Here is a 26,964-nt window from a genome sequence, read left to right as displayed (position 1 = left end):
ATTCTAGTTAATCATATACTTTCAAACCCTGTTTTTCCAAAAGGCCTTCAGTATCCTGAAAGTGAACTATAAAGTAATTATTTATTTGTATAATTTTTTTCACCAGTAACTGCAGACAAAAATTGTCCAGATGGCTGTGAGAGTGCTAGAGAATGCGCTACAGTTTACTGTATGAGCAGTGAAGACTGATATTAAGAATATGATGTGTCAATCTATTAAGAGCAGTATGATGGGCAAGGTTTATGAGGAAATTGTCAGGGTTAGCAGTTACTGTAAAAATTGGAGGTAATTGGTCCATCCATAAACAATGATTCTGAGATTGCAGGCAGAGTACCTGTGCAAAGCAAACCTCCTGTTTATATGTTTCCAAGTGAATGGTAGAGAAAACACAGCTTTTATTCTCTCCAGCAGTGTCTGGTCTTGTCATCGTAGGACAGCCTAAGGCAAATAAGAATAATTTCCTATCAAATAATAGCTCCAAATCCTCTCCTGAGACCTACTGCAGTGTGATTACCACATCTGGGTTCCAGGCTGGATTCTTTACATCCTCCTCTTGGATGTTTTTGCATGATTATAGTCTATTTCAAAGAATTCTTTGCTTTAAAACCAGCCTAATTCCACCTTACTTTATGCACTTGTCTGAAGCACCAAAGTGCCTAATTATTCTAAGCTCTCTCTTAGCAGTTGGCAGGGAGAAAAGAGCATTTCCAGGAAGCAGTTAACATCATAGGTAGACTGGGTTGTTCAAGGAGATGCCTGTCTCTCTCTCCTGACTGGAGAGGAAATCAAGGGAAACTGGGTGCTAACTGGATAGCACCGCTCCAGAAAATAAGCTGATATGTATCTGGACATCAGTTTGTAGTATAACTGATATTTTCAGATTTCCTGAGAGGGCTGACAAAAAAAGCCTCTTTCCACATTAAGCACTAGGCAGGCAGCCTACCAAACAGACTTGTGAAAGGGTTTTGCTTTTCTTCTGCTTGGTCTCCAAACTGGGGGACTTACCATGGTTGAGTCTGTAACACCCTTTCCTATAACCCTTTCCTTTTTCCTGTAACACCACAGTTAACTGAAACTTTGAGTACTTCCCACCTTTAAGGATCCAAAAATAAGAAAATAAGGTACTCCTAAAGACTGAGCTTGTTTCAAGGAGGCATCTAGACAGTAATTGTAACCGTAGTGGATACAGCTAGGTAAACATTCACTGGGAAAACTGACAGTTTTAAGCACAGTCACTTACTAAGGGTGACATTTTTGGAAACTAGTTTCCAGTAATCCTTAAGAAAAACACTGGTGATGCTCAAGACCAGCAATAAGGGAACTTGAGCACAGCTTTCAACTGCAAGCTGGACATAACTGCCAGGTTCCTATAGATAAGTATTTCATTCCCACACTTCAGTTTCTTTATCTGGACCGTAACTGAGAATGGTGACTATGCAGTGTTGGTAATGAGAAATGTCATTTAGGCTTTTGTTTTATTACTTGCACACAGATACATAATGATTTTGGTAGTTCCTTTTTAGACAATGTGAAAGTAACTAGAAATGATAAATATTATCCAATAGGTATGGATTTACTGGCCTTCTTCTGCAAAGACATGATAATTTTTGTTGGCACACTTACAGTGTGGTGTCTTTTTAGATTCTCTGCCGAGTAATCACACCTACAGTTTTATAGGAAGCTGTTTGCTTTCCTTTCTGTACCTGTACAGTAATTATATATTCTTCTAATTTCTGTGCAGGATTTTGATGACTTATCAGAAACAGATATAAGCAGTGAGGATCAGCATCATAAAATCAAGCCTGACCTTATGGAAGAGGAGCTTAAATCCAGGTTATTTCAGCTTGCTGCTAAAATGAGTGACAAGGAAACCTCTTCTGGTGAAGAACAAGAGTCAGAACCTAGAACGGATCCTGAGAACCAGAAGGAGACTTTGTCCTCAGATGAAAACGGCAAAAGTATTCACGAGGAGTTAAAGAAGGTAGGTAGTCAATATAGAGGAGTGCGATCAACATTGTAAAATCTAGAATCTAGGAAGAGAAACTTCTGGTTGGAAAATAAAACATAGTTTGCTTAATAAAAACGAAGTCCTTTACACTGGGTCTGAGCCTGCCACCCTTGCACAAGTAAAGCTTCCATTAAGGTGTGTTTTCTTTTCTGTAAGCCTCCAGGACCAGCTCAAAAGCAATGAACTTAGCTTGTGTAAACCTGTTAAGTGACTGATATTAATGCAATGATGTGAGTTTATACTGAGTAAGAATCTGATCTTGTATGTTTATTTAAAAGCATATCTAGATCTCCTTTTTTCCTCCTTGCTGACCCGTTGGTTTAAGTCTTTTCAGTCTTGTTATCTGTTCTGTTCTTTTCAGTATCATTTAGTTCATTCCGATGTCATAGATTCTTCTGCCTCTCTGTGGGAATATTTTACGCCTGTGGGATATTTTGTGCTTCTTTAAAGCTTTCATCCTCTGTTACTCTGTCAGCTAACAGGCTTCTGTAAACAGTAAAATATTCTAGTGATACTGAAATCCATTGTTGCTTGTGATATGTATCAGATCCTCTTTTTGTGTTATTTCTATCCTTACAGCAAGAGGCCTGATTTCAGTGTCACTCAACAGGACTTACCTCCTGCTTTCTTCCCTTTCTTCCTCTGAATTTCTCATCATCAGAGCATGTGGTGTATTTCAATTTGGTGTTGTACTCCATAGCCATTTTCTGTTCTCAGTTCACCTATATAAGAGCGTTTCAGAAAGTCCTATCCACAGCCCTTAATTCTAGAGTTTTGATTTATTATTTTAATAGCATCTTATTCAACACTATATAGCCTATATATCCTGTTGACCAATTTGATATTGCTGGTATGGGGTAGTCTTCGTAAATAAATCAAAGACAGGCTAAATTGAATGCTGCTAACAAGCATTGGTGATAGAGCTTTTATTTGCTTAGAAAGGATGTGTGTTGATCGTGAAGTTGTTTGCCTATGGGATGAGCAAGATACTTATGCTGCAGTAGTCCATGGCTGAATAACTCAGAATCACAGAGCCTCAGAATCACTGAGGTTGGAAGGGACATCTGGAGATCGTCTAGTCCATCCACCCTGCTCAAAGCAAGATCAGCTAGAGCAGATTGCCCAGGGTTGTGTCCAGTTGAGTTTTGATCATCTCCAGGGATGGGGACTCCACAACTTCTCTGAGCAACCTACTTCAGTGTTTTGCCATCCTCACAGTGAAGAAGCTTTTTCTTATGTTTAGATAGAATTTCCTGTGTTTCAAATTGTGCCCATTGTTTCTTATCCTTTCACTGGGCACCACTGAGAAGAGTCTGGCTCTGTCTTTTTTACCCCCCACCCCCCCACCAAGATATTTATAGGCGTTGAAAAGATCCCCCACGATACTTCTGTTATCCAGGCTAAACATTCCTAGCTCTCTCAGCCTTTCTTCATGAGATGGTCACTCCAATCCATTAATCATCGATGTGGCCCTTTGCTGGACTAGCTTCAGTATGTCCATACCTTTCTTGTACCGGGGAGTCCATATCAGGGCACAGCACTTCAGATGCAGTCTCACCGGCATTGAATAGAGGGGAAGAATCTCCTCACTGGACCTGCTGGCAGCGCTCTTCCTAGTGCAGACTGGGAGGCTGTTGGCCTTCTTAGCCGTAAGGGCTCATTGCTGGCTCATGTCAAACTTACTCACCAAGACACCCAGGTCCTTTTCTGCCGAGCTGTTTTCCATTAGGCCAGTCTTCAGCGTATACTGATGCATGGTGTTATTCCTGCCCGCGTGCAGGACTTTACATTGCCCTTTGTTGAACTTCATGAGATTCCTGTTGGCCCATTTCTCCAGCCTGTCAAGGTCCCTCTGAACGTCAGCACAACCCATGGTGTATCAGCCACCCTTCCCAGTCTTGCATTGTCTGCAAACTTGCTGAGGGTGCTCTCTGTCCCGTCATCCAGATCACTGATAAAAATGGTTAACAGTATTGGTCGCAATTTTGAGCCGTGGAGGACACCACTAGTGACTGGCCTCCAGCTGGACTTTGTGCTGCTGGTCACAACCCTTTGAGCCTAGCAGTTGAGCCAGTTTTCAGTTTATCTCCCTGTCTGTTTATCTAGTCCATACTTCCTCAGTTTGTCTATGAGGATGTTATGGGAGACAGTGTTGAAAGCCTGTTGAAGGCAAAATAAATGGCATTTGCTGCTCTCCCCTTGCCAACTGAGGTAATCATTTCATCATAGAAGGTTAACAGGTTGGTCAGGCATGATTTCCCCGCTGTAAATCCTTGCTAACTACTTCCAATCATCTTATCCTTAATATGTTTGGAAATGGCTTCCAGGGGGATTCGCTCCATCACCATCCCAAGAATTAAGGTGAGGCTAACTGGCTTGTAGTTCCCTGGATCCTCCTTCTTGCCCTTCTTGAAGATAGGGGTGATGTTCACTTTCTTCCAGTCCTCAAGAACCTCCCTCCTTGCCATGACTTTTCAAAGATAATCAAGAGCGGCCTCACAATGATCCCAGCCAGCTCCCTCGGCACTCATGGGTGCATACTATCAGATCCCATGGACTTGTGTGTGTCTACTTTGTTTAAATGTTCCCTGAGCTGATCCTCCACTACTGAAGGTCAGTCTTCATTGCTCCAGACTTTCCCATTGGTCTCAAAACCCTGGGATTCCCAAGTGCAGAGGAGAAGAAGACATTGAGTACCTTGGCCTTTCTCATGTCCTGTGTTCCCTGTGCTACTCTTGCCCCATTCAGCAGTGGGCCCACATTTTCCCTCATCTTCCTTTTGCTAGTGATACACCTTTATAAGCCCTTTTTGTTGCCCTTCACTTCCCTGATCAGATTCCACTCATAGTGGGCTTTGGCTTTCCTGACCCTGTTCCTGCACACTTGGACAGTGTCTCTATAGATCAACTGATCCTTCTTCCACCTCCTGGTGGTGACAATGTGTTTCCCATTAGAGTATTGTCCACATCCCCTGTCAAAGCAGAGCCACGGTGTAGTCAAGACACCAAGAGGCGAATCAAGGCACACAGCAGACAAGAATGAGCCTAAATGGATCTGCAGGATAAGGGTGCTTGACTAGCAGTGGGCAGCACTGGGCTTGTGTGTGTGCATTTTTTATCAGACCATCACTAACTGAAACAAAACCCCCTCTGGAAGAAAGAACTCGAACCCAATTGGACTCTGCTGCCCAAGGTGAATATCCCATTTTCTACAGGAAGGATGGAGAGTGCCCTGTCTTAAGACAGACTGGAGACATAGCTTCAAACCATCTCCTCCTAGGGACATTCTCAAACCCACCTTTCTGCTGCTTGTGTGTATTTTTACCTTCAGATTGTTACACTAAGGTAGCTCTGTTTGTTTTCTTTGCTTGTTCTTATGTTTCCAACTGATTCCCCTTTCTCTGAATGGAGGCGATAGATATTTTGCCTAAAACTACTTCGTGAAGTTCCTCGATAATCAGTGAAAAGGAAGAAATGCTTGAATAAGCAAATTGGCTGTCCTTCCACAGATCTGTGGAAACTCCTGCTTCTCTCTGGTGACAATATTAGGGCTGAGCGGTTATATTGGGTAGGTGAGATTTTCCGGTCCTACAGCCAGGCCTCCAGACATTTGGTAAGTGCCTGAGAAAGGTGCCAGGAATAGACTGACCGGAGTCCACTCAGAGGCACGTTCTCAAAAGAATTGTGCCAGGCATGCGAAATTTAGAATTATTCCCTACCCATTGGGGCAAATCTGTAATTTGTGTTATATTTACTCATCTTCATGAGTCTACAAAGTAATATTGGTTGTTTTTTCTCCTTTGATTTTATTATTACTCCAACATTTGCATGTCAGTTATTTAAAATAATGTAATGCTTAACTTAATATACTATTCCTCAGTACAATTTCCATAAGCTTCAAAAAAAAATAAGACAGATCTTGTTCAGAAAAAGTGAATGTCCAGAGTTCTTAATTCTTTATTGTTCTTGGCTGAAAAAAAGTCTTAGTTAGTCATTCATGGCTGCAGTATGTATTCTTTCTGTCTATAATAAAGAAACTAAAATATCCCAATGTTATTCATGGTCATGCTTCAGAGGAATTGATAGCGGAACTCAAGCTATAGAGAAACAAGCAGGCTGCTTTCATTCTTATTCTTGACAGTTATCCTAAAGGTGATTTAAAATCTTCTGACGTGTGCCTTCTCTTTGATAAGGTGGCTGACCAACACCTTACAATGAAATGCTGAAGATAACAGCATATGTTGCCATTTGTGGCTTCAGTAAACCAAAATATGAAGAGCTATCTAAACTCAGAAAACATATGCAATAACTTTAAAATGAGTAGATGAAGTTTCTCAGTGGATATGGGTAAGAAAACAGTATTTTCAGGAAACAAGTAATTTCAGATGCCTCAAAAGCCGGACGTCCCAGTTTGATGCCTCTTTAAGAAGTCTGATTTTTTGAAGAATACATGTTTAGGGAGTTACTGATCTTTCATGTTAGCACTTTAGCATTCTCAGCCAGAGCCCCCGAGTTCTGACCTGGGCATCAAGTTTCACATTGAGCATGCCCATGCACTAATTCTAGGCAGTTAAAATGAGAATTCAAGTGCCTACAGTGTGCTTTGAGCTCCTGAAACTAGATCAAACACTGTATTTTAGTCATCCTGACTTTAACAGTGGACTCTTTTGGAAACTTTATTTCACAAAGACAAATGAGGAAAGGGAATGTATGCTAAAAATATCCTCAGTATTGCTAAACCCAGCTTCCCGGAAAGGAAGAACCAGATCCTCAAAAATCAAGTGGTTGTCTTAAAAGTCGGTATGTATGCTTGGTGATGCATACTTGATCATTTTTATTTGCTGCTTTTTTTTTTTTAACTTTTTTTTTTTTTAACTTTTAGTGCTCCTATTTTTAAGCTTTATTCTGGAACACATTAGCAACTTCAAGTCACTGAGAATTTCTAGTTACAGTATACCTGGCCATAGGACAAGATTTCCAAAAGCATCTTTCTTCTTGAAAATTAGGTACCTAGTGCTCATGAAAATCTGGCGTGTCTGCACCTTTAAAAGTGTGGACACCTTTTTTTGATAGAAGCTAGGAATCGCATATAATCCCATGCTGAGCTGATGCTTTAAAAGGGGCATTAGCTGTTTTAAGACTTGTATCCGCTGGCAGGAGTTGGCACACCCTGAGTCTTCAGTGGAGAATTAGCTCAAGCAGGGCATTTATGGGTTCTCAGTTCTTCTCTCCTCAGGCTGAGCTTTATAGTTCTATGCCTAGCTTTAAGATACAAGTTTGAAGTTGCTGATCGTTGAATTTATTATTTGGTTTACATGGGATACTGAGGATTTCAGTGGGTAATAATTAACAAATGTTAATTTTGTATCTTAGACTTAAATACCCTGATGACTTCCGTGCAGTCATTTTCAAAATTCCTAAGTTTGTTGTCACCCAAAATGGTCTTATGGAGATTTGCAGCTCTCTAAAATGAGTGTAAGCTTGTAGCAGGCTTGCTTTTGTAGATCATCTTCTGTGATTATTAAGCTACAAAAGTAGTTCATAATCTTTCAGGAGTGGGCAGGCCCCTGAAAAGCCTGCCTGTCTTACCTGTGTCATGAAAGGCCACAGAGACTTGTGTGCTCAGGCTGGAGTTAGCCTTCGACCTTCGAGGTTTCTGGTGTGAACAAACCGTGATCACATTGTGCGACCTTTGTGTTAGTGAGACATGTTGTTGATTTTCACTTTTAGCACAGTGATCTGCACAGTTCTTATGCCTTACTTTTTTTTTTCTTCCATTTTTTCCTACTAAAACCCTAACTGAAACAAAAAAGAAAAGTGTAAATCTTTGGGAGTATCTTAATGATACTAAGAGTGCCAAGTATGATAAATGAGGTATATTTAGCTCTTGCTCTCTTTTCTCTTTGTCTCCTTTAATATTCCATGAAGATGAATAGGCTAGGTCTATATTTCACAGTAGACCTCAGAAATACTTTCTAGAAAGCATTAAGGCCACATGGCCTTAAGCTGCTGGAAAACATATATCTTCCAGGTCCCATGTCATATATGACAGCTCTGTTTGGAAGTCCTCAGATACTTTAAGGTGTTTCAGACTGCACCTCATCTGTCTGTGTTTAAGCAACTGGATCAAATTCCCATTGCGTCTACCTGGAGAGGTGCGGAAAATGCGAGATTTCAGGTGGCTTCACGCAGGGAATGCAGCACCTTTGTAAATGAGACTCAAATTTAATCTGAGATATGATACTTAAGTCCATGTGTGCCCAAGCCAACTCTGTCCAGCATGCATGAAATGGGAATCTCATTCAGTTGTCTTATTACCAAAAATGTATTTACTTAGCAAGTAAATATAAAAGCCATTTTACAGATAGAGTTACAGAAAATCAGAACATAATAGCCTATGCTGCTGAAACAAAATGGAAAAAAATAGACTGCCACAAAAAAGTTATTATTAACTTGTCTTTTTTTATGAGCATCCCAGAGACTTGGCAGTGACAGATGAGCGCTTTAGATCTAGCTGGAAGAGCTTCAAGAAAGTGCTGGTTCTCAGCTGGATGTTACTTCTGTCACAGCACAGCCAACAGTATAACTGTGGTGTGTCGTTACTTCAGGGCAAAACCAGTCAGTTTAGTTTAAACAGACTTAATAAATTGGAGGGATTAAGGTAAGCCTGCTGACTTGGCACTGGTGATGTGGTACTATGAAGGGTTTCACTTGTTCCTTTTGGGGCAGTGAACTCTTAAGAGAGAGACAACAGCAAACAGTAGGAAGTGATTTGGCACAAGACATATTAAGTCAGCCCAGCTGTTTCTGACGTGAGCATCTGACTGCAGCATAAGTGAGGTGCAGACCCTTTTGTAACTGGAAACATGCAGTGTCCAAATCGCAATCATGTAGAGGCCAGAATTCTAGCTACAGCAGGCTCTTCTTTTTCTTCACACTGCTGCAAAAGTCTCCTAGTGCTACTGCCACATTGTTTTGGGATAATGGAAATCAGTAGTTCACAATTTGCTTCATTTTATAAAAATAATGTGTCATTTTGCAATATCTGTTGTAATGAGAGATGATTTTAAATCCCACAAAAAAAAAATCACATAGGCATTGTTTTATTTTAAATATTTTAGTAATATGTGTAATATCAAAACTTTGTGACATATTTGTTAGCTTCTTTATCCTTGCTGTTCCTCCCAAAGTTCTAAGTCTGAACCTATATAAATGTTAACCTGTGTAGATGTTAACATATCTTTTCTGCCTTTCTGTTAACTGCTTTCCAACTATCTAGGAAAAACAAAAGGCTTTTGATCTTCATTTAAAGCTACAGTTTTTATCTACTGTATTGCAGCAGGTGAGAGCACTTTATTTTGTCTTGTGTTTTCTTACATCTCTTAGATGGTAAGAGATGCTATAAAGTGAAGTTGAGGGTTTCCATATTTCTCATGCAGAATTCCCAAATTCAAGGTATTTTCCTGGAAATATTAGGCCACATTCTCTTGGCCCCTTTCAGGAATCATCACACACAGAAGAGACTGAAATCACAGATAGGCAGATGCTATGATGGGAGTGATGAGCATGAAGTAGACATGTAGAGCAGACTGTCTCTCTCTTAGTTGGTTTAGCAATAAGAATTTTTTTTTTTATTAGAAAAGAAGAGCAGAGGACAAAGATAAGGAATATGATCTTCCTATTCCGATGTAGTCACTTATATGTAAAAATTTTAGAAGAAAAAAAAAGGAGAATTCCACAAAAGATGGTTTTTAGCAATTTCTGCCTTTAGTAGGCTTCAAAAATCTCTCTAAACTCCCAGTTTAAAAAATAAGCAGAACCCTTAATTCATTGTAGAGTTTGTATACGGTGCATAGGCATTTTCTCACTTTGCTGCTAATGTATGTTGCTTTATGGTTCTTACAGGTAGTAAGAAGGTTCATGTTATGTGTTATTTAAGTCTCAGCTGATTTGCATCAGATATTAATGCAGATTTTCGTTTTGTTCACTGAGCAAAGATATGCTTGCCTTGTATTTTACATGCCATTTTTAATATCTCGTATATAACAGTAAACAAATTGATTGTGTTTGATTCTCTCAGTCATAAAATAGGAACTACTTATTTGCATCAAAGATTGGTGCTTAGTTCAACAAAACAATCCACCTCTCAGCTTTTTCTTTCTTCCTTACACTCAGAGTTAAGTTTTATCCTTTGTATTTTAATCACCTGTTGGATCTTAATTTTCTTTAAGAATGACCTTTTAAAAAATATTTTTCCATTTGTGAAATGTCATAAGCCTATGTCCATTATAGATATATTGACAGAATCTTGTGCGGATTTTGAGACTTAAGAAATATTTCCCTTTCCAACTTGGACCATATTTCACCTTTCCTCTCTTATACTTGTGGGAAACTTGTCTGTAGAAACCAAGTGTTACAAATAATTAGCATCTATAATCACATTAGAACGGCGGATTGAATTCATTAATTAAAATCTAATGTTGAGAAATACCTAGCACAGTTGAAAAGAGAGACTATATTTCTCTCTGTCATTCTTTGGACAGTGTCTATAGAAGAGCTCACTCTGTAAGACAATAGCTTTCCTTCTCTAAGCAAGCACTCGTAGATGAAGATAGTGATGTTAAGGCAAATCTCAAACTTGCACAGTAGGTTCCTTCCTCAGTTCCATAGTTGATCACAGTAAACTTGTCTTTCATCAGATATCAAGGCAATTGTTCCTTTTCTTTCCCAGTGTTTGTGGTATAGAGCAGTTAGGGCTCACTTTTAGGTCATGTGAAGACTGGAGTGAAGACTATCATTGGTGGTTCTGCTTTGATGGCTCTGTTTGTCCCACACTGTGAATCATCCGGTGTCCAAGATCTTGCTCACCAGTGCAGGAGAGGGACTTTTGGTGGGTTTTTCAGGGCCTTCTCAAAGCTGTCCAGTGAAAGGTGTGTGTGGTAGAGGGGCAGATTTGGTTTCTGTTGTTTTAATCAAGCCTGGGTTCGGGCTTCTTAAAGATGAATCAACCAGAGACAAAGAGAAACTTCTCCCCATCCCCCCTCAACATCCTACGAAAAGAGGATGAGGGATATTGATTGAGAAACCTGCACACCACCAGGAGCGTGATAGAGCGGCTTGAGAATGGAGCAGGTAATCATTGTACCAGAAGTGATCAAGGACACCGTCAATACTGTCAGGGCTGCTAATGATGGAAACTTTCCCTTGCTCTAATTCTTGATCTGACTGTTGATGTGACCTGTTCTGTATTGAACTGCAAGGCACTGCCCCCAGTGCCAGTTTAATAAAGCCTAATGATAGCATAATATTATGGTAGCAAAAAGGGAATATGCTAATGGCTGAGTAAAATATGGAGAAAAAAATAGTGCAAGTGAACACTTCTGGGGTCACTTAACTGCATTAAGAACATTCATCATAAAGTAAATGACATTCACCAGCAGAAACTTGATGCAGAGATGTCATGGGCTGCTGGGATACGTACAAGGGCTTAACTGCTCATCCACTCACAGCAGTCTGGTCACTTTATGTTGCTTCAGTTTTCTCATCCTGCTTTATTTCTATTACTCATTAGCTTTTGTGCAAGGATGCAAATACTGTTCTCCAAAGCACTCTCCAGTGTAGCACCCTTAATAAAAACAAAAGAAATACCAGCAGTGGCAGCAGAGACAGCAGAAGAGAAGGGAAATGGCTGAAGTTCAGCAAGAGCTAGCTTAAATCACTGAAATGTTATCTTCAGCAAAACAGGAATCCTTTCTGTCTGTCCAACCACACACAGAAATGACAGTCAAGATGTCTCGCGATGTTGTGTTTATCATATTCTCTATATACACACATGACCACATGAAGGTATATGTATATTTGCTTGCACGTGCACCCTTTTTTAGTAATTCATTAGTTCTAAAACTCTTCCACAAAGAACTCAAGAAACTGATCACTCCTTTTGTTTGTCTTTAATGTGTTTGTAAGCGAGAGCACTAATTATGATAAAAAGTATGTTTTTCTTATTCCATTAAACTCTTAATCTCAAATTCAGTCGGGAATTGAATTCTAATAACCAGTGCAAACATTCAAATTTGGAGCAGCTGCATTGATTTCGTTTGAGACGGGTGGTGTTAAGCCACATGCACGGTAGCATCGCTGAAATCAGGATGCATCCCACTCTTTCCGGAAGAATGGTTATGCTTAGTTATTCTATGCTAGATATTTGTTACAGAAATTGCTTTATGTGTCTGTCACATCCTTATTAGTTCTTTGACTGCTTGACAAGACAGATGGGGGAGACTTCATGAAGGCGTGAGAGCTGTCCCTTTGAATACCTTGTAGGTGTTAACAGTGACCTTTCCTGCAAGGGCAAGATAAATTATACAGCCGAGAGGCCTTTATAGCAATTTGAAATGTCCACCTACCAGCATGATTTCGCTGTGCGTGCGTCTGAATTTTAGGTGATTTTTATAGAACCTCATAACTTCTCAGTTTGACGTGGGTAATTGGGGAGGGGAAAGGGTTGTGGGAAGCTTTTAGTCTGCTTGTTTCTTTGCTGGTTCGTTTAAGGAAACTGATGTTGTGGCTCTGCCATAAACGCTGCTGTTCTGCGCATGGAGGGTCACAGCTCTGGGACTCATGTAAATGGCTCATTAGGGGTCACTCTCCACGTGTCCAGTAGGAAATCACACGTAGGGTCTTCCCTTTTATGCCTAGCATGGTTGGGCTGTCTGATAACACCTCTTTTTGGTAGCAGCTAGGTGGACAAGCCCTAAGGGTCTGCAGTAAACGTAGCAGGAGTACTTGTTGCACTAAAACAGGACAGGTTTTGGGGGGGGGAGATCCCCTCACACTTGTTAAATAATTATTTTTCCAGTATTATTTTTCTACCCCACTCAGTTTGCAGACAGGACCTTTTGGAACATGAGTTGTTTGAACATCTTTTAACAGTTGCTGAAAAACAGGCAGAAATATATGCAAAAGCATTAGTTAAGTAGGCAATTGCACCTGATTTAAGAACCCCTGAACTCCCTACGTGTTGGTTTTGTGCCTCCCATTAATGTCGTCTTGCTTCTCTGTAAGACACAGGCCAGGGCAAAGCCTAGTTCCAAATACCCTTAGCAGGAAGCTTTCACAAAGTTTAAATTTAAGTACATTACTTTTATATTGCTTGTACCCTTAAGTCGGGGGAGATCTACTTTTCAGGTATACTCTAATCTAAGGAAAAGATACCAACAGGCCATGATCAAGATACATTCATTGATGCACACACTGTGTGAACATTCATCTAGCTGCCTTGTACCACATTCGGTGTGAAGCCAGTCCCTAGTTTTAAAAGTCCAACATCTGCCACGAAGAACTTATCTCAGAATCCTAAAAATCATATTTCTTGCTTGTTGAACTTCTTTCCCCTCCTCAGGTACATATTGAGGAGGTACGGTATTTTCCTCAAAATTTTCATTTCATTAAGTTTCCTATCACAGATCACTTTACCAGAGAAAAAAAAAAAAACTGTTGATGATAATTGTTCTGTAACAAATGCCAATATGAATTCTCATATTCTGGAATAAGAGCACCTTTTTCTAATTTAACTTAATCCTTTTTGGAAATCTGTTATTAGCATTAAAGGATACAAATTTAAGAAATAGTGAACACTAAATTCAGGCTACAACTTCTTGAAATGTAGAACATACACCAGTAAAGATGATGGAAAAAAATGTAGTATCCTTTTTTGGTCACTACTCATAGAACTGAATAAGAAATAGGTGCTTGTAAAAGCAAATAATAAAACAAAGCAACATTGATTTCCTCCTCCATCCTATAAAATTATTGATCTGTTTTTAACCTAATTGGCACTTGTGAAAATAAATGGAAAAAGCAGTAGGCTGTTTATGAGGTTCAAGTATTTGTTCTCGGTAACAAAGTCCTAGGCTTACTTATTCAGGACTGATTTGGCTTTCCTAACAAGCTAAAGATCTGTGTGCTGTAGCAAACTATACTTGCTTTGTTCTCATTCTCTTTAATCTCATATATCTAATTATTTCTTGTAATTCAAAGGAATAACAGTGCTATAAGATGCCTTCTGTATTGCTTTATAACTGTTGAGCATACACTGCCAAAGAAGTGCAGTTTTTCAGTAAAAGTCCTGTCTAACATATAAATGAACAGCTTATTACAGGAAAGATATGATAAAAGAGGTTTTCCAGGTAAACTCACTCAAGTTTGTGTGAAACAAAGGAACCTTATTTCTGCTGTACCCCACTAAGCAGACCGGCTGACATATTGATTAATGTAGTATAAAAATAATACACATTTGTTGTTAAAGACGCTTTTAATCAGTTACACTTTTCCGTACTACAAAATCTATTGTATAGAATCCAGAGACTGTCTGTTTCCTCCGTTTGGATTCTGCATATATTCCATTTGGGGAAAAATTTACAGGTAGGTAGGCCCCTAATTCACATGCATAAGTATTTGCAAGTTGGGGACTTAATTAAATTTAGATTTGAGCTTTCCATCACTTTCTTATAGGCAAAACAGCACTGAAGATATTGCACATGAATTCAGTGACAGTATTTGTATTGACTTAACTAGTTTTGGATCAATCTCTGAGCCGTCTAGTTTGGATGTTGAGTGTGATGCCTGAGGGTACCTCACGTGAAATTTTATTGCCAGCAGAGCAGTTGTCCTGAAGGCTAAAGCCCATGTGAGAATCATCAGAATCAGGATCGCTGATAACAAATTACAGATCAGGACCGCTGATAAACAAGATTTAGAGTTAAAGAAAAGTGGGGAAGGGGCTGGATAAAACTGCACACTTTTCTTTGCTATTTGAAATAATTTATTTAATAAATATTTTTGAAATGTTGAATTGCAATTAAAAAAAAAATCAGGCCCCTTTATAGCCCTTTCCTTTTTGGGGGCTATCAAATAATTCATAGTAAGCATCTTTGTAAACTACTCTTCTCATAGAGCTGCTGAAAACTGCTTTCCCTCCTCAGTGTCTGCCATTTGGGAGCTCCTGCAGATACGGAGATGGGTGATTCCACACCTATTTGCCTGTGTCAAAAAAAAAAAAAAAGAAGATTAAGTTTTACAAATCTTTTTTAAATGCTGTTGCAAAAATAGATAAATCTAGCTGACTTTGATTTTAAAGCTGAGTATATCTGTGCTCCTTTGGGATAAGATTTGGACCTGGTCATTTCAGCCCCCTGCTAGAAGTTGTATTGTGGCAGATCTGCATGCGTATGTTATTTTGGGTGCTCTATCAGCATGCATATGGGAAAAAGAGGAGAGAGGAAGTAGATTCCACCACAGCCAGATTTCGTTACATAGTTCTTGCGTCTGTTCATGGCAACTAGCCAGGTGTATTGTTTTAGCGTGTTTAAAAGCTATAGCTACAAGCAAGGTATTTTACCTATTGCCCCTCTGTGCTAACTTAATGCTGTTGTTTTCCCTGTCTACTCTTGTAACAAAACAGAAGTACTCTGCTGTCTCTCTCTGCAACATATCTACAGAGGTCCTAAAAGTCATCAATGCCACTGAGGAACTGATAGCAGAATCCACAGGTCCCTGCGATTTCCCAGCTGACCTCCACGACAGAGGGAGGGGGACTTTCCCGTTAGGGACCGACCCGGTCAGACTCGACGAGCAGCTCACCACACTGGAAGAAAATGTAATGTGACTCTGTGCAAAACTGTCAAGTGTGTATATGTGTGTGTGTGTATGTATGTATGCTTGTGCACGTGCAAGCCTGGGACGACTGAAAAGGGAGAGTGCTTAGGTAGCGTCAATGGATGTTCAGAGTTAACTTTGGGTTACTTAAATGAAACGGAACAAAAAAATACTCATTGCAAAGGGGTGCTCAGCTCTTTTCTATGGATATGTGCTTTAAAACATTTGAGGGAAGGGGGAGTTGGGTGTGTTGGGTTTTATAGGTAATTTTAGAATCCCTATCTTAAAAATTAACTTAGTGCCCTAGAATCTCTATAGTTGTGCAGCTGCACCATGCCTTGTTAAAGCCACACATCTCCAAGTCCCAGCCTTATTATTGTAAGGACAGGTAGAGAAAGCAGGTCTCGAGTCACCTGGACAAGAAGTGGAGGAGCTACCCAGAGTGCTGTGCTGGGCAGCCAGGGACCTGAAGCTCTCTGCTCTCCTCTTAAAAAAGAGCAGACTGGAGAAACAGAGTTATGCAAACATTTCTGTTTGGCCACGTTCAGCTCTTCCGTCCTTTCGCATAAGTACCTGTCATCTGAAGGGAAGATCTAATGCTGAATCATAGAGGGAAGACGCTGTTCACTGGAAGTTTTTATGCGTCCACTTAATGGAGTCCAATATACTTTTAACTTTCGATTTTCTCCTCTTTCCACATTTAACTGATTATATTTTAATGCTTTTTCCTTCAGGCTGTCCCATTATAACATCCCGATCAATTCAAGACCATAGATCCTGTTTTCCTTTAGCCACCTGAAAATTTTCTTCCAGAATCTCTTCTTCCTGGCTAAAACCAGCTGCCTTCACAGAAATCCCCTCCCACACCAGCCCCAGGCTAGGGGCCTACTGAGAGGAACTCTATGGCAATGGCAAGCCCTCCTGGCACAGGGCCTGTCCTACCCAGAGCCCTCCCACCTGCCCCATGATGCCCAGGGCTCTCTCACCCCCCCTTTTTGGAGCTCAAATGTCCTAGGTCTGCTTGAGTTGTTTTCCAGCCCACGTCCTACCCCTCTGAACCTCGTCTGCTCCCAAACATTCCCCATCTCAGACTCTGCCCCTGCCCTCACAAAGAAGTATCATTGAAAATAAATGGAAAGAGCAATTTTTATTTAAATCAGAATGCTAATTTTATGGTCCACTTGTGTCTCAAGTACTTCAACAGAGACATTAAATCAGATCACTTACTCATTCTAGGTAATTTTTCAAGGACTTTATCCTTGCAGTTAAAGATTGTCCTCTTATGAGAGACAGTTCATGTTAGATGTAGTGCATTAGCTTCTCTGCAGTCGTGTACATGGAAAAATATATGTAATTTATGCATTGAAATGATTGAAACAAAGAAAAAAATCTTTTGTAAACAATTAAGGAACAATAATAAAAACAAACAATAATAAAAAGCAATTAAGAAAGAGTTAAATCTTACTGTAGTCATTCTCCTTCATCTCTTTTGATCCAGGAAGTCACAGCATGGCCAGAAATGATCTCAATAGCTGTTACGTCAAAAGGACTGCGGAGTCCAGGAGTCATGGGCAGATATAATGACTTGAGTGGGAAATACTCATGAAGTGAAGGCTCAAGGGTCTTCTTTAGATCCTATTTGCTTGCCCCTGGAACTGTGAAGTTAGCCACAGAATATATTTAATTTTTTAGTAGTTTTGTAGCACCACAGTCTTTTCAGCTACCAGAATAAGAGAGGCTACCACTGGGAAAATCAGAATCTGTATTTCCTTTCTACTTTCCTGTTACCAGCATCAGACAAGCAGTCTCTTGGCTATCTAGGATATAGCCAGAAGGTGCAGTATTTTCACAGGGACAGTTTTAAGCATAGCACTTGAAGGGCCAATGTTTGTGAGTTACTCTCTTCTATAAACTGTGGACCTCCATCCAGTTCTGTGTGCTAGATTTCTTTACAAAATAAAAGAAACCCATAGAACACAATGCACCATGATTTATTGCTCTGGGACATGGGAAACAAACCCTCTACCTGCAGCTATCTACCTCTACCTGCATTGTAGGTGGGTGAAAATGTTACTGAAGAGAAAGAGTTGTGTGGTTTTAGGGAAGATCTCTAAATTATGGGGTGTGTTATTCTCTCTTATCTGGCCGAGATAAGTCTATCGACCTTTCACAGGTTCACTCCAAAGCTTCCAGAGATGGAAAGGTTATGGCTGCTCCAGATTTGGGTGAGAGAGGGATGGGAGGGAGTTCCCTGTGCTGCACTTATAAGCTGCTGCTGAATAGTTATTCCTACACAGATTTTGATTGTCAGAGGACCGTGAGAGCAAACTTTCAGCTTTTTTTTTTTTGGTTGTTGGTGGTGGTGAATCTGGAAAAATTCTGTTTTGGAATTGTACTGCCTGTGAAATTTGGAGTTCAGCAGCCTCATGCCTCCCTTTTCCTTAAGGGGTATGTGTATTCAGATTACCCCTCCCATGACTCACCTCTGCCAGCATCTCCTAGAGGTGGATTAGCAATGGGGGGCGGGGACTCAGAGGCATCCTGGAAGATGCAGTCTGCTCAAACCTCCATGCACACAAAGCAGAAATCACTAACACTTCTCCCTGCCTTGGCCCTGCAGGTGTACTTGACAGCCGGCACAGTGTATGGGCTGGAGGGGCAACTGAACAGTCTGGAGGATGCAGCACGCAAGATCAGCAGTGTTACTGCAGAATCAGAGCTGGCCGAGCTGGAAGATCAGGTGGCCACAGCAGCTGCCCAGGTTCATCACGCAGAGCTTCAGGTGAGGACCGCAGCTGCCTCCCTATTTGCAGGTTTCACACCGTCTTGCCTAGCATTTATGTTTTGTCAGTGCACGCTTATTTTCGATAATACCTTGTACTGCAGTGAAGTAATAATCCAAGGATATGTGACTGCATAACAGGAGCTGAGCACAGCTTAACTGAGATGCATAACGCAGCACAGCCACATGTACTGTATTTGTTTCTTCCCCAAGCTCGTTTTCAGATATGAGAATGAAACAGTCAATTCACTTCTAATACTGTAATCTTAATGCTATTCCTGCTCCTTGCTCCCAGGTGGATCACGTGGTGCACTGCACATCATACACATGGCTATTAGGTACAACAACAAATACAGTTTTATGTAGCTCTTCTAATCAGCAGATTTTAGAGCACTTTATAAAAGAAGCCAATGTCGGTATCATTGTTCTACCGATAAAGGCCAAGGCCAGCGAGCCAGTGAGCCAAGCACAGACCTAGCACTGCCCAGTCTCCCTAGGGCTTTAGCTGCTAAGCAGTACACGTCCTGGCTAGAACGACACTGCTCGTGTGGGCTGCAATCCAGTGCCTCTCTAGGAGGCCCCGGAAAGTCTGAGGCTTGGAGGAGGGCTTCATGATATGGTGCAGAAAACTGAAGGAGGCCACACTGACAGACCTCAGGGTCATAACAACCTCCACACGCTGCTATCCCCTCGCTCCCAAGGACTTCACTGACCAGTCTGCACCAAGCGAGGCACTCTGACATCCTTGTGTCAGGCTTTTTAACAGGACAGTACCTGTTTGTCTTACTCAGTGGGATCATCCTCAATTTAGGACTGAACAAAGATCTCAGAATCTAGCCTGACATCTGAAGTGCATTACGGAAATAGATGTCATGTCAAACTGGCAGTGACTCTTACTAGTTTCAGTCGTTATTTTATGGTAAATCTGTAAATGGAGGTGCAGAGCGAGGGAGGAGAGAGGCCTGAAATACGAGAGGAAGATGACAGAAAAGGTAGTACACGACTGATCCAGTTGAAACTTTTTTGCAGAGCTTCAGGTGCCATCAAAAATTGGGAGTCAAGTTATATGTGCTGTTAAAGTCTGTTCTTAAGATTGTTGTTAAAGATTGTTCTTTCCTTTTTGGCAAAGTTTGTTTCCACTAGTGTCAGTATCAGCCTACTTTCTCCCAAATGCTTATTTCCTTGGCCTTTTGTTTTTCCTAGCAATTTGTTTTCCATTGAGTGCTTTATATAGTGTGTGCATGCATTTATGCATGTTTGTGTTTATTTACATATACACCTAAATTATAGCATAATTATTTAAGATCAAAGTTTTGGATTTGTAACAGAGGATCTATTTTGTATGTACAGAAAACTTGGAAATAATTTGGAGTTAGCAAATGTGTTCCACCAAGTGGTATTTTGAATGTAGGTTTTGAAAAACCCTGCTTGAATGCACTTGGAATTATATAGCTAAAGGTAATTGGGAGATGGAGATGGCAGACTTGGGGTCTTTCTTTCCTCCTTTCTTGTTTTTTCCTCAAAAGGAGTAAAATTCTTCTTCCTTGTAGTTGCAGGGTAATTAGATTATTCTTTTACTCCTATCTGATTGGTGATCATCTTTACTAACAAATTAAACCCCTTTCGACATCAGGACTAAAGAATACAGGAAAGCAAGATGTCAGAGGTGCTGAAGAAATCAGCCATCTGTTTATATTTTTTTATTAAAGAGGATTTGGGGAAGGGATATTTTAGTAGTGGCGTCTATAGTAATTTTAAAACTTCTTTTTCCCCCTCCCCGTCTGTCTGTCTCTCTCTTTTATTTTCTTTGAAGATTTCAGATATTGAGAGCAGAATATCAGCTCTCACTGTTGCAGGCTTGAACGTGGCTCCATGTGTTCGCCTGACAAGGAAACGGGATCAAAAGCAAACAAACCAGGTGCCAGAACATTATGTAGTTTTCAAAAATACATTGGGGAAGTCCTACCTCTCTTTCTGTAATGGAGTTGAGTAATGTGTGTGTGTTGTTTACAGATGCACACAATAGACACATCAAGACAGCAGAGGAGAAAACTTCCAGCTCCACCAATAAAAGGTGCACTAAAGTTGTTAAGTATATTGTTTTCGCAGTCTTTCTTTCAACGTTTCAATATAACGTGCAGTTCAACAAACTAGGGGAAGGATTAATTTATAAAATGAGCAGAGCAAACCTAAATATGCCCACCCTCCTCATTTCCCATCTTACTTATATAAGATAAAATACACATTTGGCACATGAAAAAATATTGCCACTTTCTTTCGCAGTGGAAATTGTGGCAGTGGCAGATTTATAGGAGCAGAAGCAAAAGGCTGGGAAAAGGAAACAAGAAATGCTGAATACTTCTCCTGCAAAAGTTAAGCTGATGCTTTGGAGAGCCCGAGGTTAGATTGTGAGGCCCGAGCAGTCACGCTGTGTGAATTACCAATAGCCAGTTGCTGCTTTCCACAACGCGTAAGGGTTTTCATAAAGAATATGCCCACTGAATTCAGTCTATATTATTTGGCTCAGCAGTGTTCCTGGTATGTTAGGGTATGGCTCTGAATTGGTTTTATAGTATACGGTGCTCTTTTCTTTCATGTTTACTCTGTTTTTACCTTGCAGTGCATTTTCTCTGGCAATTCTAGGGCCTGATTCACCTTGCATTACTCTAGTTTACCCTTGTGTAACTCCACTGATTGACAAGGCCTCAGACTAAAATAAATTGAGAGTATCACAGCCTGCTGTTTTTCATTGAAATTAAATCCAGCTTTCCCCCTATCTTAGGAGAAGTTTTATCTCTCTAGAAGCCATGACTCTTCAGGAGTATCATTACATTTTCTTCAATCTATGATGTGAAAAATCTTCCTTTCTGTATTTTTTCCAGGTGAGAAAATAGATGGTTCTCCAGTTACCACTGTTAGAACATTTAACAGAAACTTCATGCTCCAAGGATCTCTAACACAAAGAGCAAAAGAGAGGAAAAGCACTGCCAAGGACTTAATGGTAAAATCATAACAAATATTTTTAAAACTGCTATTAAAAGCAGTAGGTAGAGAAACAGCAGTATTTCTGTGGGCAGATACATTTCAGCATCTTCACAAAACTCCTCATAATACTTTGGGAAAAAGAACAGAGACTGTTGAGCCAGCTCTGAACAAATATGAGCAGTGTCCTGGAAGCTGTCTGGCTCTATACTGTAGTATAGCAGCAGTCTGCTCCTGAAAGTTGTCTATATGTACTGTCAGTCTGACCCCTAATTTATGAATGTCAGACTGTATGAATGTATCCCAGCAGCCAGGTCTCCAGGAACGTATTACCCTTATGTAAAAAATGAAAAATAAAAAAAACCTAATAGTCTCCTGCAATTCAGACTTCTGGCCGAGACTCTCACAGTACCAACTGCACAGTGTAAACAGAGCAGGCGAGACTTACCTTGAATCTCACTAATTTTTGAGAAATGTTCAAAGAAAGCCTAAGTAGAATTTAAGGAGTAGATAGGCCATGCATTAGCTGTGCAGGGTTTGAACAAAGAGGTTTCACCATAGAACTGTAGAGGAATAAGCAAAAAAGCTGAATCTCTCAAAGCATTCTGCTGCTAGCTATGTGCGGGGTTGGGGGCGGGGAGAAGGAGGACCCAGCTCCCCAGACGCTTTAGGAGGCTTGTATTATATATTATATTGCTAATTTTGTTTCTTTCCTCTCCATTCTAGGAACCTGCTGTAGGATCTGCTGTGATGTACTAAACTTTTACATCTCTACTGCCAATAACACACTGCCTAAGGCTGTACACTAGAGTGCCTTTACTTAACAGCCATTGTGTATGTCCAGTTGAAAATGGACCCTCAAGAACCCACAATGCCTCAGTTATAGGGCTTCGTTTGGATACCTCACTGAGAAAGCTGTCCAAGTCTTCAGCATTGTGGTCTGCTAATGGAAACTCTGCCTTAAAGTTCTCACAAGACTCTAGAAAGGATGCTGAGTTTCAAAAGCAAGGCTCCACATTTTAAGATGCACTTTTTCTCCCCATCGATTGTACTAAAAGTATGTCGTCTTTAAACTGCAGTATGTTTTTGTACACTTAATCAGTCATAATTATAGGCCAATATTTCGTACAAAAAGAAAGAACAAAGCAGACCTGTGATCCATATTTGCTGGCCTCTTACTATTCACTTAGGCATCTGTCTTGTCGAGCAATAAGAACAACTCTGTGCAATGAGCGCTGCTTTTCAGCTGCTTGGTGGAAGTGAAGAACTGATGTACCTAGCTCAGCTCCCCAGGAGCCAGTGGAAGTTTTGAGGAGGTTTGCAGGGTGAGGTGCAACGGGCAAAGACTTCTCTGTGCACTGAGGGTACGTTTGGCAGAGGTGATGTTCTAGCTCCAGGGCTAACTATGGGCAGCAGAGGGGAACATGGGTGTCGTGTTGCCCCGTGAATTGGTGGTAAGCAGCACGTGGGAACTGGAGGGCTGTTGAGTTGTAGTCCTGGCATCTGGGCACATCTGAACACTGTTGCAAAACCAACACTTTTGCATGTCTTGTTCTTTTCGGCAGCATTGTCCGCTTAGCGGTGTCCAACTACACTGTAGTTCAGAGTAAAGTCTGACCAAATCTTTAAGATTGGAAAAGGAGAGTACAAGAACAATTGTGGATTAGATCTCTGCAGACTCATTGGTCATTGTAGGGTGTCTGCGACCTAGAAGAAGTTCCTTTCTGCTGTTTCTTGTCTTTTCCGAGGAGGAGACAAATTCAGGCAAATGCAGCCTGGCTGTCTTTTCCTCTGCTCCTCTGTAGCCAACACAGAGTAACTGGAGCTTGTCACTGGTGTCACGTGCACCTGCTGTGACTGGACCACTGTGAGTTGGACTGTGATTAATAAAATGTCTTCTTTCACTTCTGAGTGCTTTAAAAGGGGAACCAGATTCTGGAAGGCCCTTGGGAAGGCACTATTATAGGGTGTCCCCCTCCTCCTCTTTGGGGAGGATCTTGCCAATTTGTGGTACTTTTTGCCCTGGGGAATGCAAAGGAAGAAGGTAGAGGACATGATAGGCCAGTGTATCCTGTATCTTATATGCCAAATGCAGAGCAGGTACCCAGATGCAGACTGGGCTGATGTGAAATGTGCTGTGAAGGAGGGTACAAGCTGACAAATTCCTCCCCCTTTCCCCCCCCCCCCAGCATTAAGGAGCTCTAGGTTGGAGAACATCTCTCTCACAAGTGAGATGTCTCTGTCCTCTGCCAGTCCTAGCTAGAGAGCCCTGAGGATGCACCTGTTGGACTTCCTGTCTTTTTCTGAGGACCCTTATTAAATTAGACAGAAGCTTCAAGACAGGAAACACTGAAAAAATTCTGACTGACTCCAGTCTGGTCCAAATTTTCAGTCCATTCGGGAGAGTAGAGTAACCTGATTTTCAGAATAGGTGATGAGCTCTCCTGAGGGTAATGGCTACAAGGGGTGAGGAGAGCTGATCTTTTCCCGGTGCTCCCTCTGAACGTCACTTACTAGAGTTTGTGCGTTTTATCACGCGGCAGCAAAGCAGTCCCTGCCTCCCCCCACTGCCTTGCAGCACCGCTACACCCAGCCCTGCAAGCGCTCAGCACATCTGGAAACAGGGCTGGGAAGTGCCTGTACCTGGGCACCTGTTGTCTTGTCAGTTCTGGTCTGTGGAGAAGAGACATGAGTAAAATCTGGCAAATTTCCTGACAAGGCTTGGGATTTGGTGGGGCGGGTAAGGATTGGCTGGATGGGACAGGTGGAAAAAAAGTTCCAGTTACAAATTTGTCAGCCACTTTTGAATTTTAGCTTCTCACTACATTGGTATATATATGGCTATTGGTATTGGCTATATGTCAGGAACTGTTAGAATAAATACAGCCATCTTTCCAGCTGCTATACAAAAGCATTGCTCTGTCTCGTCAATGAATTTCAATCTGCCGATAACGTGACCCAGTATGTTTGTTCTGGGTGAAATTATGCCTTCTCTTACTCCCATACAACATTAGTTCTCTTGAATTGGTTTGCACAGATGTGAGGGCAGAAATCGGTCCACTCTGTTTAACATATGTATACCTATAAAAATAGATTTTATTTATATATGCAATCCAGTAAAGGAGATTAAACAGAGTAGGATGCCTAGTAATTTTTTGCTATTCAATCTCCTCCTCCCTTGACTGTTCTCGTGTGTGTATACAATACATTCCCAGGTTTTGGTTTATGCAGGTATGCGTGTTATGAAATGTCATTAATGGTGGTTGGTCTACATATTCGTCTAATAATATTAACTAATATTGTGTATGTAATATCAATACAGAAATGACTAATTTTAATAGAATAATTATTTGGCTTTTGTTCTGTTAGTGTGATTTAAACAAAGTTTGGAATAGGATGTTTTCCATAAGAGGCATGAAAAGCAACTATTATTGTGTTACAATGTTAAAATACTCAGTCTTTGACAGAAAAATGTGTACTGTGTAGGCATTGCAAAACAAAGAAAAAAAGAAAAAAAAATCCCACCTGCTATAAAGCATTTGAATTTTTACAAATGTTTATTGTGCCAAATATGTGCAAAAATATAATTTACTGTTTTAAAAAAACATAAAAACATATGTTATAGCACACAAAGAATTATTTTGTCATCAAGTGATTTCAATCTTTAGTGTTAATATTTATATTTAGATTAATTTTTATAAATGAAAATATTTTAATGGGTAAAATGAATCCTATAAGATCTATTTGATTAAGTCTGAGTGAATATTAAGCTTGCCTTGTTGTTGTTATCTGCATACTCACCAAGAATTATTGTCAAGAGAAATTATGAGAGAGTAAAGCAATTTACGGAAAAGAATGCCTTTTCAAGGACTTGATTCATAAAGAAAAAACAAAAGTTATTCTCTGTTGTTTGGATTTATGTGCACTCCAGTCAGGAAACACGCAGAACGTGTTGCCACGTGTTGTGCCTGCCCACAAATAACGCTTCCCTGTCAAACGTTAGGAGATTGGACGGTCCGCAGAGTGGTCTTGGTTAGCTGAGGGGAGGAATATACTTAAACGCACTCAGTCCAAGTCCATTGGGGTTGGAGTGGGAAGGATCCTGTTAAGAGCATGTGATGTTTAATCTTCTCCAAACTTTTGTGTCTGTTGGGCTAAGTACAATTGCTAAGGAGCAAAATTTCTGTAAGTGCCACTGAGGTTGTTACAAAGTGATAAACTGAGTTAGAACCTGTTACCCATAGTCCTTATTCTAGAATTTCCAAAGTCCCATTAGATTAATACCAGTTTGATTTTTTTTTTTTATCAGCAGGATTTCTACTACATGAGAGAGTGAGAGGGCATTCATTTCAACTAATGTGGTTTAAGTACCACTTTGGCTCAGCAGATGATACCTTGTATCCCAGGTGCAAACTGTGAATGCTGTAGCTACTGCAGATGTGCCAGGATGTGATGGGTTGTGTCTGATCTCTGTGGTGAAGGAAGGCCACGTCTCACGGTGCCATGGCTGGGAGGAGGACTCTCCACCAGCACCGCCAGCGTTTGGCTCTTTACATTGACTCTCTGACTTCTCAACGTTTCTGCTTTACCGTTTCCCATTTTCAAGTTAAGATTACTGTCAAAATTTTGTTGGTTTGTCCATTTGTCTTGGTGTGCTTATGGTGATGCGGAGCACTTAAATTAGGTGATGGTTTAAACAGGAGATTACATCGTCAGAAATGAAAACGTTATTAAAACCTACTGGTTTTATATTGGGTCACATATGGTTGAAGCGAAGGTTCTTTTTTTTGTTTTTAATGCCATGTCCTTAAAAGCTAAAGAAACTTCCAAAAGGTCTCAAGGAAAGAAGGTGTTCCTCCACAAGGCCACACAGCCAAAGTCTGCCTACATCTTATCACGTTCATTGATCCTGGAATATTTAATAATGCTCAAAGATCTCAAAATTATTTCTGTGTCTTCAATTGGCTTGGTAATTTAGTAACATAACTGAACTAACACAGAAGCTGCACTGATGGCGATGACTGATTTTTTTATTATTCATGCAGTCAATATGGCTAATGATTGTGACTATCCGTAGATATAATTTAAAAACTAGAGGAGTTTCTAGTTCCTAATTTTAAAGAAATACTCACAGAAGATGTAACAGCAGCAGTTTCATGTGGTGCAGATAGATAGTGAGTGATAATAGAATGGCTTGCAAACAAGCTAATATCTCAAATCTCTTTACAAGCTGTTTATCAAACTGAAAAGGATCAAGCCTGTATTATAAATACTAATAATAACTTATTATAATAAAAATTCACTCATTCATGACACTTATTGCTCATTCACAAACAGAAAAAAGGATTAAATTATCTGTCATGATTAATTCAACCACCCTTAAATTTTAGTAGTAATTCTAACAAGACACAGCTAGAAATAGAAGTTAGTTCTAATTTGTTCTCTGCAATACAATTCATGGCCTGGCTTTAATTGTCATTCATTAGCTAAATCACAAGCTGTCTTTTTTGGATATAAGCCACAGATTAAACTGTATT

The 26,964-nt window shown here is 40.4% G+C and overlaps 1 protein-coding gene across 4 annotated transcripts in view; it reads left to right on the top strand.

The window, feature by feature from the left end:
* The window catches only part of MYRIP (myosin VIIA and Rab interacting protein), a 244,267-nt gene extending 218,941 nt beyond the window's left edge, over nucleotides 1–25,326 (top strand). Inside the window, exons 11-18 of one of the 4 annotated variants that reach the window (XM_068935688.1) lie at nucleotides 1,742–1,981; nucleotides 9,287–9,349; nucleotides 15,470–15,664; nucleotides 18,284–18,445; nucleotides 20,259–20,363; nucleotides 20,459–20,519; nucleotides 21,328–21,446; nucleotides 22,154–25,326. In XM_068935688.1, the coding sequence (XP_068791789.1) occupies nucleotides 1,742–1,981; nucleotides 9,287–9,349; nucleotides 15,470–15,664; nucleotides 18,284–18,445; nucleotides 20,259–20,363; nucleotides 20,459–20,519; nucleotides 21,328–21,446; nucleotides 22,154–22,186 (978 nt within the window). In that variant the 3' untranslated portion in view covers nucleotides 22,187–25,326. The remainder of the gene's footprint in view (nucleotides 1–1,741; nucleotides 1,982–9,286; nucleotides 9,350–15,469; nucleotides 15,665–18,283; nucleotides 18,446–20,258; nucleotides 20,364–20,458; nucleotides 20,520–21,327; nucleotides 21,447–22,153) is intronic. The other 3 variants (XM_068935690.1, XM_068935689.1, XM_068935691.1) reach the window with 3 other exon arrangements.
* The last annotated feature ends 1,638 nt before the right edge of the window (nucleotides 25,327–26,964 follow it).

This window comes from Struthio camelus, chromosome 2 (genome assembly GCF_040807025.1).
Source record: "Struthio camelus isolate bStrCam1 chromosome 2, bStrCam1.hap1, whole genome shotgun sequence".
NCBI lineage: Eukaryota > Metazoa > Chordata > Aves > Struthioniformes > Struthionidae > Struthio > Struthio camelus.
Note: the sequence above shows the minus strand (reverse complement) of the source record. Positions and strands in the feature narration are given on the sequence as shown.